Source organism: Miscanthus floridulus, chromosome 13, assembly GCF_019320115.1.
Source record: "Miscanthus floridulus cultivar M001 chromosome 13, ASM1932011v1, whole genome shotgun sequence".
Classification (NCBI taxonomy): Eukaryota; Viridiplantae; Streptophyta; class Magnoliopsida; order Poales; family Poaceae; genus Miscanthus; species Miscanthus floridulus.
Window position 1 is genome coordinate 12,182,796 of NC_089592.1, and position 15,012 is coordinate 12,197,807.

Here is a 15,012-nt window from a genome sequence, read left to right on the forward strand (position 1 = left end):
TGAAGGGGAAGCCGTAGCCTCTATAGTAGGGCGCCCCCCACAGATATCAGCTTCCTTGGTAAACAACAAACTACCACATAAGAACAATAGTTATACCCAATCAATGGATCGACAACTAGGGGGGTTCAGTTGCGATTAATTCACATGGTGCAAGCGCGACCAGCCGATCGAAGCGATTATGAAAGAGGGCATATGCAGGGCAGCATGCTGTTGTCGTTGTGCATCTTGCAGCCTCGATCGCCAGCTACTGCAATCACGAGAAGGCTGACACAAGTTGCGAAGTGTACGCGGTCACTGTTATCTTCTCTCACTGGTCAACAACCTGAATCATAAAGAATAAATCATTGTTAGCACAACTCCAACTGCCTAGGAATCAAACAGATTGGATTTTGGTGATAAAATAACAAGTGTAATAATTGGTAAATAAGCTGGCTTGCAAACAGAAAATTGGATCCCAGGTATATATATGTGATGTTTAAAGTTCAGAAGTGCCTAACAGCGTTCACAGTATATACTTTCATAGGTCTAGAGGTTTTTCTAGAAACCCATTTCATCAGCAGTAATCCATGCAAAGATATAAGAGAATAAAACCATCTAAGTAACCAAATTGATAAAATAGTCAAATCCCAGCACCATTGTCCTAATCAATTGCAAAGATAAGAGAATTGAACCGTAACTCTTGTTAAAACTGAAGGAGCAATCAGTCATAGTGTCGGTACGAAAAGTGACCAACTAGTAAATATTTGTCGTTTTGTCGTACGTTGTTATCGGATGTGGTCTAGCACTCAATGACACAGGGTTTATACTGGTTCAGACAACGTGCCCTACGTCTAGTCTGAGTCGGTCGGTGACTTTATTCCTGAGCCCAGATACTCGAAGTTTGTTGTGGGATTACAAACGAGAGGGAGTAAGATGGGGGTATCAGAGGTCCGGTCGGACTCCGGACCGAAAGGCTAAGAGTGACGGGAGCTCCGACGTGCGCTAAGTGTTTGAACGTACGCTCTGTCTGGCTTTAGAGGTCTAGAGCCAAGCAGAGAGAATCAGAATAAGTTGTCTGAATCGTTGGTCGTTCGAATCGTCCGAATCGATCCTTCCTTTTGGAGAGAGCGCATCCCCTTTTATAGATGAATAGGACGGCTTTACAAGAGAGAGTGTGAGAGAAAGAGTGTGTGTGTGCTACCTTGTCTTGTTACCCACGCCGTCGGGTACAAGGTGGTTTGTCGGCTCCCACAACAATGTTAATGTCCAGATGCATGTGGTAGGCTTCATCGTGATCTTCAGGTATGGCCAATGTCGGCGCCTACCATACTGTAGGGTAAATGTCGGCGCCCACAATACTGTTGGTGTTCTGATATGTCTAGAAGGTTATAAAGTATTCTTCTGACATGACCTGACAGTACTATCCCGCAGGTGCGCAGGGTACGGTCCTTGGTATTGCGGTTGACTGGAGCGCCCCGCCTTACTTGCTCTGTCTGTTTCCTAGGTCTTCACTGAGCGGACGTCCCCGGTCGGTCGTTCCCCAGTCGGCTCCGGCCTCCAGGTCGGAGAAGAGCTGTAAGCAGAGGTTCGGTGTATTCCCGGTCGGAGAAGCGGGTCGGAGTCGGAATCAAGCGTCGTTCTCTCCTTTGCCAGGCCTTCCGGTCGGAGAGGCGGGCCAGAGTCGAAAGCGAGTGTCGTTCCTCCTTGGCCAGGCCTTCCGGTCAAAGAGGCGGGCCGGAGTCGGTAGCGAGCGTCGTTCCTCCTTGGCCATGCCTTCCGGTCGGAGAGGCGGGCCGGAGTCGGAAGCGAGCATCGTTCCTTCCTGGCTAGGCCTTCCGGTCGGAGACTGGATCATCCTTCTAGCCTGTCGTTAGATTTTTGGGTCAACCCAGGAGTTGCGCGTCGTTCGCAACGTTGTCTGCTGGGCCGAGCTTTTGCTATGAAGCAGGTCACCCCGGGTTTATGAACCCGACACATAGCTTAAGAATCATCAAATTGGTACGTAGATTCTCTAGTTTTGTGTAAAAAGACCTTCGATTTCTAAGTTCCAGCTCAAATGGTCTTTCTGAAAGAAGATCCAAAAGAAGGCAAATAAAAACACAATAAGCTACAAAATGGAAGGATTCACAATTATTTGTGGCTAACTATTATCAAACACTAAAGTGGCAATATATCCTTCATTATAATTAATGACAGCAATTACTAAATGTTAGGTGACAATGCCTAACATATCAACACGTAATTCTGATACATAACAAAAGGTACAAAAGTACCTTTTCAAATACACAAGTACTACTATCTGGCAGATTTCAGACACATGAAATGCATACATATCACACGAGAGTTGAAACTATGCTAGCAAATATATAAATTTGGCAAGACTGAATCAGGTCTAAAGATATTATAGCAATTCTAAAGAATATAAAGTTCGGTTGCTTGTGTTTATTAAATATTGTGAAATTTGGTTAACTAAATTAGCATAAGAAAAGAGGCTCAGTTGTAGATTTAAACTAAATCTAGACCTCATCAAACTAAAAATTTCGAAACCACTATTTAAGCAACAGAGCAAACAAACTAAAAACAGCAACTTGGATTCAAGCAACAATCAAACAGATCTGCAGATTCAAAACCTAGCCTAAAAGCTATTATTTAGTAGTAAGCATAGAACTTCTTTTTGTTTGGAAAACCCAAATCTAAGGAACAAAATTGATATGTAAAAGCAAAGTATTAAATAGGTTCCTAAACACAAAACAAAGACATTAAAAGCATTTTGTTTATTAAAAACATAACACAGCCTACCAAAGCCACTGCAAGGTACATAACACATCAAACGTAGGATCATCAAGTATCCTTCTAATAGGTGCCTGGAAAATACATTAGATCATTGGATGACATATTATAATTTCGACAACTGGCTCCTACTATACAAAGATCTGTCACCACATTTATGCAGCCAGTAGATCATAACCATCAGAAACAAGGGAATATGCTAGCGCCTTCCACAATCAGCTTACACGCCCAGGACACAAACACATAAAAAAATTGATCTCTATTTGATCAAGCAACTTCACATAAACAAGTGACATGAACATGGAAGCCAAGGAATGTCTCAGCAAAAAATCAACGAGGAACACAGGCATCGAGAACAAGGAGTTGGCATAGATGGGGCCCTATGCTTCTTGTTGTGAGGTTCTACAGAATGTGAAGTTTCAATTATTTATAGTATTCCTTTGTGTTAACACTCAGGTTTAGTATCTAGACACACAAGGTATATATAACCCGTAAAAAGCTCAATTGCACAAGTGCAAGTTACAACAAAGCCTGAAGTACACGAAACTCAAAATTTGTGAAGTTAAGTTGACAACTGAGAAATGAAATAACCAAAGCAGTTCCTTGAATTCACACAATAACAATTAATACCAAAAATTCAAAAGGAAGTCAATCTGGAGTGTTGAATAATACTGTCCAACACAAGCTTCAAATTTGGTACCTAAGTATATAGAACTTATTGAGAAATTAGTCTGTACCAAATATAAGTATATACCACATCCTACAGCTACCGGATGGAACACCATTCACCAAACTGATGACCATCAAGCTTTCTACAACTATGTGTTAATTTCCATGTTGTAAAATTTTGCGAGTTAGTGAGAGTAATAACTGTATAACAAATCCAAAAAGAAAAGGATACGCTCCCTCTACTTGTATTTACAAGATGCTATATGACAAAATATGCATGCATCAGAGCATATACAGATAATCATAGAGAAAAATAATTAATGGAGCATTTGATCAAGCAAAACTTGTTATAAACAAAAGGCTGTGGAAATCACCAGAAAGTCAGTTTGTTGGAGCAGCGAGGAACTCAGGCGGCCAGGCCAAGGTGTAGGCATAGATAGGGTCTCCGTGCTCCTTCATCTTTCATCACCAAGCGCTCCAGCTTGCCGGTTTCCAGATGGAACGAGTAGCGCCCATATCCCCATGTAGTGATGAACACCTTCCCGGTGCGAGCGTAGTCCATGTCGCTGAGCCAGGTGCAAAGCATCCGCATCATCCTGTCCTTGGGAAGCCCAGGCACGGTGTCGAGCACTTTGGTCATGCAAATCTCCCTCTCCAGCCACCACCCCCTGTCGCTCCACCTGGGCTCTCCTCCACGCACCCAGATCTGCAGACGCTCTTCGTCCACGATCGACGACATGCACAGACGGCCGTCCTCCGGCGTGGTACTTGTTGAAGCCATCCCCCAGGGCGGCAGGCACGGGCATGAACGAGAAGTCGAGCGTGCGAGGATCCAGCTGGAGCACGCGGCTGGAGTTGCAGATGTGCCAGTAGATGTTCCCAGCGGCGTGCACGCAGCGGGCCTCGAATCACCACGGGTCGAAGTCGACGACGACGCCCTCGGCCCTCGGCAACTGGCGCAGGTGCCGTCGCGGACGGACGCGACCCAGGCGCGCGGGCGGTCGCCGTCGACGGTGAGGCAGACGGCGTCGAAGGTGAGCCTGCTCGGGTGCGCGCGCGCGAGGACGCGACGCCGATGACGCACCTGTCGCGGCGCCAGCGATCGACGCCAGGCAGCGCGTCGCGCGGCGGCGGCGGGAGCAGGACTCGGCGGTGGGAGAGAGAGCAAGCAGCCTGAATTATTTGAAAATATGCTACTAAGAACTCTTTTGAAAATATGCTGAATTATTTGATTTTGCAAACATTATACTTCCTCAGCCTGTAAAAGAATGCAACTATAAGGTCTAGTTTTTGTTCAACAAAAAAATCATATCAACTCTCATAGACCACATAGGATCAGCTAGCCAATCATTTCCATTCATTCAAGATCATCTACCAGCGTTGAATTAAGCTGATGGCGAGGGCACAAGCATCACTGGTCGCCATTGTGTCGCTGCTGCTTGGCCTCACCATTGCCTAGCTCACTGTTTCATTTCTTTCAACAATGCAGCATCTCATAGTACTGTTGAACGAATAATGTCTCTGTTCTAAATATTCATGCCAGACAATTTGCTTGTATTATTGTATGTATCACAAACACGAGTTAAGTCAAGACACTGTTAAATATAAAATAGATATATGACATATAGATAATAATAATGTGGCATTGTTGATATGGAGAACAAGAACGAACATTCTTCTTTTCTCCACAAAAAATTGTACAGCCATTGAAGGGGCAGCAGTAGCCTCTATATAGTAGCACGCCACAAGATATCAGCACCTTACTCCGTTACCTACCCAATCAATGGATCGACGACCGGGGGGGGGGGGGGGGGGGGGGCTTCAATTGCAATTAATTCACATGATGCAAGCGCGAACAGTCGATTGAAGCGGTTACGCGACAGGAGGGCACGCTTCGCTGTCCTTCGAGGTGTCAACTTCTGATGGCGGCATGAACTGCCACATTGGGTACCCCGGATAGCTGACAAAGGGCATCATCAGCTTCTGCCCTGCAGCTTGCCCCTGGGCATGGAATGGCGCTAAGGGCGCCTGAGGGAAAGGCGCCGGCATCAGGGTCGGATGAGGCATGTAGGCTGGGGTTGTAGCCATAAGCTTCATCTGGTGCTCTAAACTCTCCTTCTCTAATTTCAACTTCTGCTTCTCGTCACGAAGCTCATCCTTCTCGGCCTGGAATTTAAAGAAACAACAGTCTGATCATAGAAAAAAAAATGAGAAAAGGAGTAACTTTGTGGCCTCAAGAAATTTTTTCCATAGCTGAGTAGTTGACCCATAGCAGCCACATTGCACAGTATAATATAGTCAACAGTCTGATCAAATTAATAACAAACTCAGACTCTACATAAAGGGTTATCATGGACTGTGAATTTCCCAGAATTACAGATATTTCAAAAGCTTGATTGCAAACTGTATCCATCATAAAAAAATGAAGGGTTTAGACCTGTCAGTGGATACCCTAACAGTTCCCCAAATTCACACCCATGTGATTTGGGTGAGGTATGGGTAAGTAGCTTGCTACCCCTAGGATCAAGGGTATGGTACGGGTCTCCCCATTTCTACCCGTAATCTCATCTCCTCCTCTTGCGTCCTTCCAACATAGTTGTTTCTTAGAGATATCAAAGAAACACAAGTCCCCTCCATAACAGTCACCTCACCTGCAGCACACAACCTGTAGTGCTATGTGTGCCATGGGTAAGCCGGGTGTGTCCATACCCTCCCCATTGACAGGTCTAGAAGTCTTATATGATCAATTCATGCTTTGTGCTCTGTTGTACATAATCAACATATAGGTAACTAGTTATGTAGTATGTTGTCCGCCAGGGGCTGATTTGGTGTAAGCTACTGGGAAATGTCTTGGTGAGTTATGCAAGAGCAATCACGGTGTATTCCTGTGCAGGCCATAAGCTACCATAAAGCATTGCCAACCTTAGATAAAGATTCATATAGACGAACATAAGAGTACTACTGGGAAATGTTATGGATTCCTGAATAACACGGGGCATGCTCTCACCATAAAAGGACAATGTATTATATGTGAGTTAACAGTGTTCAAAAGAAACAGCTGAATAACCTTTAGTTCTTTAATCTTTTCTTCAAGACTACCATTAGTTTCCTTCAGCTGCTGTGCTTCTGAACGGAGCTGAATAACCATGCGAGTAGCGTCACTTAGGATAGCAGCTTTGTCAGCTTTAAATGGTTTCCCAGGTTCTAATGTAGACCCCAATTCAAGAAACCTAGGAACCATAAGAAACAATTGAAAAGTTATGTCAATGACATGGCAATCCATCTTTGATACTCCAGTGTCAGCAAAATTATGTCCATGATTTACCTGTCATTCAGCTTGTTCCTCCTCATTTTTTCCCTAGAAGCTTTAGATGTTGGCACATCATTGGATCCTGACCTTAAACTGCAAGTTGCAATAGAGTTACAATTTTAAGAATGATGGTTTGCATATAGCAAGGCAATATGAAGATTTTTTCAGTTCCTAGGGCGAAATAACAGACACACCGTTTATTGCTGCCAGGCTCCTTGAAGATGCCGTTGGGCTCCTTGAAGACATCATTGGTGTTCACATAGCTGCCCACTTCCACACTGTAAAATAAGGGGCATGAACTTTCTTTTTCCTATTTGTTAGTACCTAATTTCAACCAAATACAACAACAACATAGCCTATCAGTCCCAAGCATGTTGGGGTAGGCTAGAATTGAAACCCACCAAGAGCCCATATGGGGTAGTCAAATAACTGAAAATAATTCATCGACGAAAGTAATCAGAGAACTAACTACATGTAAGGAATTGAACTCTGCCCATATGGAGTAGACTGCTTTCATTAAAGCAAAAAAGGGTGAAACAACAGGATCACTGCAAATTACTCCCAAATTAATATCCTAGCAGCATCAGCACATACATGACAGATGGGAAATTATATCTTTGCTCTGCAGTCCGGTTTTACGATCCCATCCATGACCTAGCAGCACATCCCATCGCTCGCACACATACTCGTCATCAAGACCAACCGGTAATACAGTCCCCATCAATTAAGTCGCCGACATAAAACAGTGTACGCTAGAGCGGACCATCTCAATTGTTTCTTGTTTGGGCAAATCATTATATCATCATCACGCATAATCCATCCATTCCACCAGCATAAACACAATCGCTGCAAATCTACCAAAACAAGTTATCTTGAAAACTCAACAGCCTTGTTTCTTAGGGAACCATTTTTTTCTTTGGGAACTCTAATCTAATTTAATAACCAATACAAAAGCAGCCTCGGCAAGTTTATAGCACGAATAGAATAACAGACTGGAAGATCTGCTGTATAAAGCAACCACGTCTCCGGATCAGATGCCTCCCCGCGCATGCATATACTACCCATCTCAAATCCCAAAAATAATTCATCCGCACACGTCTCTACCCACGATTCCCACGATACTCATCGCAGAGATACGGAACCCCGCGGTCACGGAACCGATCGCCAGGGCCCTATGCTAAACGAAAGCATCCGCGTCTTCTGGAACTAGAAGGTGGCGTGGGGGAGGGAGGAATCGATCGGTCAATCTGGGCGGGCGGACCTGGGGTTGGAAGAAGACGGGGACGCGTCCCACGGGAAGGCCCCGCATGCCGCGGCCGGGAGGTCGTCGAGGATGCCGCAGTCGAGGAACCAGTCGTCGCCGGTGCCGCCGCCGCCGTCCACCGGGCCCGGGGGGAGAGACATCGCCGCCGAAGAGACCTTTTGGGGGCTAATAACAAAATTCGTGGATCTTTGGTGCCTCGCGTCGCGGACCCGAGATTAGGAAGGCGGGCCGTGCTGTGGGTGACAGGTGGGCCCTGGCGCGTTTCTGGCTAGTGTGTGGTTGGTGGACGGCGAATTGTCTTTCTGTATTTTTTTTTTCTTTTTCATGTGGCCGCTGGAGAAGATAGGAGGAGCAGGTGAGGGGGGTGACGTGGCGTGAACGGAGGAGAGCCAGCGAGGATGAAGGCCGCCAGGGGCGAGTGCGAGTGGGACCCTCTTCGTTTGCCAATATCTGGGTCTCTTTGGTACGGCTTATATCGGCTTTGGCTTCATTTATTTTGCGCAAATTGAGGCACGGTAGCGTGAAGCTGTTTTGTAAGCTGGGGTTAAAATGAACTAGAAGCCGAGAAAAACCAGTTTTTCTGGCTTCGCCGGCTTTGGCTTCACCGGTAAAACCGTTTTGGATGAGTCGTGCTAAAGGAGGCTTTAGTATCACTGCTACTAACTTGATTTGACTGATGAACACTTTAGTTTAACCAATGGAGGCATGGACCCATGACAGCGAATTTTTTTTATCAACGACAAAAACATGCATATGCCACCGTCACCATTGCCTTGATCTGGTGTGGCTACAGGCTAGCGACCGGAGCATGGACCATCGCTCCCCTCTTCGTCTACACTTAACACTTGATTGGTCAGGTCACCTCTCAAGGCTCAATCTGATGCTCAGAAAGACAAATCGATAGTTCTACATGAACTATTATACTGTCTCCTGTCTCCGGTCATAATTAGACGACGTTTTTCTTTTTAACTAGCAAACGTGCTCATGCGTGGCACGAAATCCAATACGTCCTGAAATTCAACTTTCATACAATTGCTAGATGTGAGTTCCTAACTCATATGAGCGTGAATCATGAATCTGGGTCGTATACAGAATACGGCATATGGAGGACCCAAGGGCAGGCAGCTACATTTGAAGCAAATGAGCAAATCTTTGCCAAACCCCTATCCTAGTTCTTATCACATTTCCTCCAAACACGCATGCGCTTAGATTCATCATAGAGCTCAGTCGTAAAATTTGAGTGTTTTCTGCCGTTGAATAGGCCACGAGGAACTGGCTCGGCAATATACCAGACAGGTTTTTGCTAGGCTTGACGGAGGAGGCCAGCTCGTTCCCTTGCCTCTCACTGTCGCATGCTACTCGGAGATGATGGTGAACACACGAAATTCATCGAGAGCATCGGATTATATTGTTCCTATTCTACACCGACGCCTTGTATTGTCATGAAAGCGCTCAAAGTGGTGCCGGAATGCTGAGTGGAACGCATGGCTATTCAATTAGGAGGTGACCTTGGTGACCATGGTCCCGTTCGCTTCGCTGAGCCGAAGCACTGTTCCGGCTAATTTGCGGTGAGAGAAAACACTATTACGACTAAAAAACAAGCTGAAAAGTACCAATTATAAGACAAGCGAACATAGCCCATGACCCTGTCCCGCGGCCCCCGCGGCTCGACCATGACCAAGCCATCAAAGGTTGAGACTCGTGTCGGCAAAGTAGTTAGTAGATAAACTGGTCGATCTCATGGGGAGGCGACATTGAACGATGGTATGGGTTGTGGGGTAGAGTCGACGAGCGTATTCGATGCTTCAGATGTGTCGCTAGGAATTGAAAAGGACGGTGCCACAAGAATAGGGGTGGGCAAACGTCGAGATCGATTTGGTAATGTGATTTAATATTAGTATACATCGTATCAGAATTGGGTGGGGGCGTGAAGGAAACACTTCGCTCATTAATCATAAAAATCTACATGATCAATTTGATGGTAAAAGTTTTTAATTTATTAGAAAGAGTCGAGAGCTCAAAGACCCACGATCGTTGCTTTTATTCTATGTTTTTAATATTTATATTGGAAACAAATCTAAAAACCCGTAAAAAATACTAACACTATACACAGACCGTAGACAGACGGGCAACAAAAACCAAAAAGGAAAAAAAAAAACAAAAAAGTGAAAAGAAAAGAACGCCGGGCTAACAACAAAAAGATCATGAAAAAAGAACAGAAAAAAAATAATGTCCTCTCAAAAACCAGGTGGACGGGAAAAAAGTAAAAAAGGGAAAGGAAAAAAAAAAGAGAAAAATAGAAAAAGGACGTGGATTGACGCACGGGTTGAAAAAAACACTTCATTTGTAGGGGTTACCCAATAGCAACGTAGCGTATGCTATGCGTAAATAAATTTACATGCGTACTCATCCCTAGAAACATATTAAGTAGACTCTTGTCTTTACGAGCATATCCGATAGACTGAGCTGGTGGATCTCAATTTAAAATGAACTTGAGATTTTTTAACTCTTCGAGAAAGTTAAGATAATTTATAATTATAAATGATATTAACGGTCTCGTCGAAAAACGGCGGCCAAACAAACCAGCGCGGGTACTCGTCAAATTACCTTCAAATGAGCCTCTGTGAAGTGGGCCCGATATATCAGGAACTGTACTGACTGGCTGACTGCTCGCCCTCTCCACCCTCTCGCTTCGTTGCGGAGCCTAATCCGCAAAACCCAAGGAAAACCCCCACCACTTGGCTCGCCATGGACCTGCAGCTCGCGCCACCGCCCCTCGCCAACCTCCGCCTCCTCGCCAACCTCCGCCTCCTCGCCAACCGCCCCAAGGCCGCCTCCGCCTGCACCTCCACCTCCACTGCCACCGCCGGGCCCTCCACCTCCTGCTCCTCTTCCACGGAGCAGCCCCTCAAGCCCCGCCCGCGCCTCCCGCGCCAGAGCCCCGCGCCGAGGCCCAGGCCCAGCCCCGCCCTCTGCGCCGCCATCGAGCAGCACGCGGCGGCGGGCCGCCACGCGGAGGCGCTCGACCTGTTCCGCCTCGCCCGCGCGGGGGCTCCCTTCACGCCGCTCCCGGCGCGCACCTACCACGCGCTGCTGCTCGCCGCCGCCGCGCTGCGGGAGCCCAGCGCGGCCGCGGCGGTGGCCTGGCACGTCGAGAGCTCGGGGTTCGAGCTCGACCTGTACACGCACAACCACGTCCTGCGGACGTACCTCGAGTGCGGGATGCTCGCCGAGGCGCGCCGGGCGTTCGACGGGATGCCCGACCGGAACGGCGTCACGTGGGGGATCATGATGCGCGGCCTCGTCGACCGCGGCCGCCCCCGCTCCGCGCTGGCGCTGTTCCGGGAGATGCGGGCGGAGGAGGCCGGCGGGGACGCGCCGACGCCGCCGAGGTCCCTCGTTGTGGCTCTCCGCGCGGCTACATCCTCGGGGTCCGCGCGGGCCGGGCGGCAGCTGCACTGCTGCGTTGTTAAGGCGGGGGCGTGCAGTGACGACGTCGCTGACTGGTACCTGGCGTGCGCACTGCTCGACATGTACAGCAAGTGCGGCTTGATTGATGAGGCGAGGCGGGTGTTTGACGGACTGCCACGGCCTCATCGGACCAGCGTCATGGCGTGGAACTCCATGTTGGCGGCGTATGTGCTCCATGGCCGCAGCGAGGAGGCACTGGAGCTGTACCAAGAAATGTGCAGGAGTCGTGTCGCCATGGACCAGTTCACGTTCTCGACCATGCTAGGGGTGTTCTCTAGGTTGGGGCTGCTGGAGCATGCGAAGCAGGCGCACGCTGGCTTGATCCAGAGAGGACTGCCACTGGACATTGTTGGGAACACGGCACTTGTGGACTTGTATTGCAAATGGGGAAGGATGGAGGACGCGAGGAATGTCTTTGAGAGGATGCCTAGGAGGAACTTGATCTCATGGAACGCTCTGATAGCTGGATACGGCTACCATGGCATGGGAGATAAGGCGATCGAGATGTTCGAGAGGCTGATAGCTGATGGTGTTGCTCCAAACCATGTGACGTTTCTGGCAGTGCTGAATGCGTGTAGGTTTTCAGGCCTTGTTGACAAAGGGAAGAGGATTTTCCAGTTGATGACTGAAAATCTGAGGATCAAACCACGGGCTATGCATTATGCATGTGTTATTGAGCTTTTTGGTAGAGAGGGCCTACTTGATGAAGCCTATTCAATGATAAGAAGAGCACCGTTCACCCCAACTGCAAACATGTGGGGGGCCTTGCTTACTGCTAGCAGGATCCATAAGAACATGCATCTTGCGAAATTAGCTGCCGAGCAGCTATTGGCAATGGAACCTGAGAAAATAAACAGCTATGTTGTGCTCCTTAACTTGTATGTTAGCTCTGGTAGACAGGACGACGCCTGCAAGGTAGTTGAAACATTGAAGAGGAAAGGTTTATATATTCGTAACGCTTGTAGCTGGATCACAGTCAAGAAAACGGATCACAGGTTTTTCTTTAAAGATACTTTGCATCCACAAAGTGCTGAAATATACAGGAGGCTAGATACATTAATGAAGGATGTACGAGAAACTGGCTGTGTTGCTGAGGAGAATGAGTTGCTCCCTGATATTCATCCCGAAGAGCAGAAGATATCGAGAGCTTACCACAGTGAAAGACTGGCAATTGCTTTTGGCCTTATCAGCACATCTCCACATACTCCTTTGAGAATTACTCAAAGCCATTGTTTGTGTAGTGACTGCCACAAGGTAATTAAGTTTGTGGCAAAAGTTACCAAGAGGGAAATTGTTGTAAGGGATGGTAGCAGGTTCCACCACTTTAAACTCGGGATCTGCTCTTGTGGTGACTACTGGTAATTGGGTATGTCCAACTATCTAATAGTTTTATTTTCTGACACTAAAACTGAGAAAGGGTTATGAGATTGATCAGCAGTAGTGTCATTTTTCACTTTACGGATTACCAGATGTGAAACACTATATGTTTCATCCAGAATGTGACCTAGTTTATTTTCTGATCAAATATGCTTTGCTTAGCACATGGAAGAAAGGTGCATGTGCTGCAGAAGCTAATACATATTTTGCTGACAGCTAATGACTCCAGATGTTTCAAGCCATTCTCTGGAAATTACTTTGATTAATGAGGATAAAGCAGATTGGTCGACCATGATGCTTCAGTGTCTGTGCTACATGCAGGCTTGGTAAGTTTGGAGTTCTTTATTTCTAAAGATGTCAAAAGAGTAATCTACAAGTTTCACTCACATGGATGTGTCCATTTGCCCTTTCTTTTTCCCTTCTTTAACTGTTGGGTGTCGGCAAAAAAATTGTGCACCTTTATCTTGGTAAGCAACATCTTGTGTGCCTTTATCTCTGTAGAAAAGATGGCTGTTGTGATGTGTTCAGTAGAAATGTTTTTTTTAGCACAATCAGATAGATTGTTTTTCCCTGCGTTTTCACTAGCTTTATAACCCTTGTGTAAAAGCAGATCTTTAAAAGTAGGTTGAATATGTGTGGCTTTCGCATTGGAGATACCAATCTTTAATTGTGTCCTGTAAGGAAGGAATAAAGCTCTGATGTAACAAAGGATCAAAGGGAAGTATAATACTTTGAGCATCTTAGGACAGCTAGTTTCTTCTTGCTTCATGACTGCATCCTAGTTGGAGAACAAATACCCTGCTGTACTTTTGCCTCTATTTATTCACCAATCAGCCATAAAACAGGTCGCAGCTCATAACACCATTGTAAGCAGGTGATCTTCCTCCAATAACCTTCTCAGCTAGCAGAAGTCTGAGAGCACGCTACAATGGCGAAGATGGGAGCTGCTATTCTGGTCTGCATAGTGGTTTTAGCCCTGGATGTCACAGCTGGCATACTAGGAATTGAGGCACAGGCTGCTCAAAACAAGGTAATGTTTCAAGATATTGGTATTTTTTTTACCCAATCACAGGGATTTTGAAAATGTATGATTTTGCTTCATCATGCGCGGTTGGTATTTTAGCTTGATGGTCTCTGATTATATAATTGATGACTGATGTTGTTGGTATTGTATTTGATACTATTTCTACAGGTTAAAAAGGTGACAATTCTCTTCATCCAATGCGAGAAACCAGTTTACAGAGCATACCAACTTGGCCTTGCAGCTGCAGTGCTTCTGGTAGTTGCCCACGCGATAGCCAACTTCCTTGGTGGCTGTGCCTGTATCTGCTCTCAGCTGGAGTTCATCAAGGCGTCCATTAATAGGAAACTGGCAGCCACTACCATCATTCTCTCATGGTAACTTCACTTGTCTATACAATTCCTTTGCAAATCAGTGAGATGGACCTTCTAGACAGAATATTTAATACCACCCTATTTGATTTGAGCCTAATCATGGTGACTGTCAAGACGCACAAATACTGCACAAGAAACAACCCTGCTGTCCTTGATTAACAGGAAATTTATTTATCAGTGCTAATTGCAATTGCTCTGCAACTTGATAGGATTGCCCTGATTGCTGGATTCTCGCTGCTGCTCGCCGGTGCCATGTCCAACTCCAAGTCCCAGACATCATGCCGATTCACTCAAGGCCACACTTTGGGCCTTGGAGGGATCATGTGCTTCGTCCACGGCGGTATCACCGTCGCCTACTATGTCACCGCCACTGCCGCAGCGCACGAGGTTCCTTAGTCGAGCGGCAAAGAATAATGTAATGCTTTTGCCCAAGAGATCATCACTATTCTTTCCTTATTTCAGCTGCTTCGTGCTTTTCTGCTTATAATTTGGCTTTTACACAAGCATCCGGTTCTGTCTTGTACCAGAGTTACACAAAAGGGAAAATATATGCTTGTTTGATTTGTTGCTATTGCTGAGAAAAACATGCGAAAGTTAGTGTCAATGTGCCACAGTAATGTACGTTGTATGTCCCACAGTAATTTACGTTGTATGTTCGAAAGTTTTATACAAGTATATCATATAGAACATATAAACATTTATCCAGTTCTTGCTCTTAACAAAAACATTTTTTTCCATGGGCATCTTCAGCACAACG

General features: G+C 46.2%; 3 protein-coding genes and 1 pseudogene across 5 annotated transcripts; 2 read left to right on the forward strand and 2 right to left on the reverse strand.

The window, feature by feature from the left end:
• Positions 1-290: 290 nt before the first annotated feature.
• On the reverse strand, positions 291-4,863 carry LOC136499461 (uncharacterized; annotated as a pseudogene).
• Positions 4,864-5,036: 173 nt separating this feature from the next.
• Positions 5,037-8,289, reverse strand: LOC136500776 (transcription factor ILR3-like). Its single transcript, XM_066496204.1, has 5 exons — positions 8,010-8,289; positions 6,943-7,026; positions 6,764-6,841; positions 6,506-6,668; positions 5,037-5,604 (listed from the first exon to the last, which is right to left on the reverse strand). The coding sequence occupies exons 1-5, from the start codon at positions 8,150-8,152 to the stop codon at positions 5,311-5,313; spliced, it is 762 nt and encodes a 253-aa protein (XP_066352301.1). The 5' UTR covers positions 8,153-8,289; the 3' UTR covers positions 5,037-5,310.
• A 2,433-nt stretch (positions 8,290-10,722) lies between these two features.
• On the forward strand, positions 10,723-13,839 carry LOC136501146 (pentatricopeptide repeat-containing protein At5g50390, chloroplastic-like). Of its 3 annotated transcripts, none has more exons than XM_066496638.1 (3): positions 10,723-12,737; positions 13,077-13,186; positions 13,706-13,839. In XM_066496638.1, exons 1-3 carry the CDS (start codon positions 10,761-10,763, stop codon positions 13,728-13,730), a joined length of 2,112 nt encoding a protein of 703 aa, XP_066352735.1. In that variant the 5' UTR covers positions 10,723-10,760; the 3' UTR covers positions 13,731-13,839. The 3 variants fall into 3 exon arrangements, with proteins under 3 accessions (XP_066352735.1, XP_066352737.1, XP_066352736.1); XM_066496640.1 differs by having other exon boundaries at positions 10,723-12,849; positions 13,706-13,722; XM_066496639.1 differs by lacking the exon at positions 13,706-13,839 and adding an exon at positions 13,471-13,569.
• LOC136501148 (protein VASCULATURE COMPLEXITY AND CONNECTIVITY-like) lies at positions 13,755-14,826 on the forward strand. The gene is made up of 3 exons (XM_066496641.1): positions 13,755-13,890; positions 14,053-14,258; positions 14,465-14,826. The coding sequence occupies exons 1-3, from the start codon at positions 13,789-13,791 to the stop codon at positions 14,649-14,651; spliced, it is 495 nt and encodes a 164-aa protein (XP_066352738.1). The 5' UTR covers positions 13,755-13,788; the 3' UTR covers positions 14,652-14,826.
• The last annotated feature ends 186 nt before the right edge of the window (positions 14,827-15,012 follow it).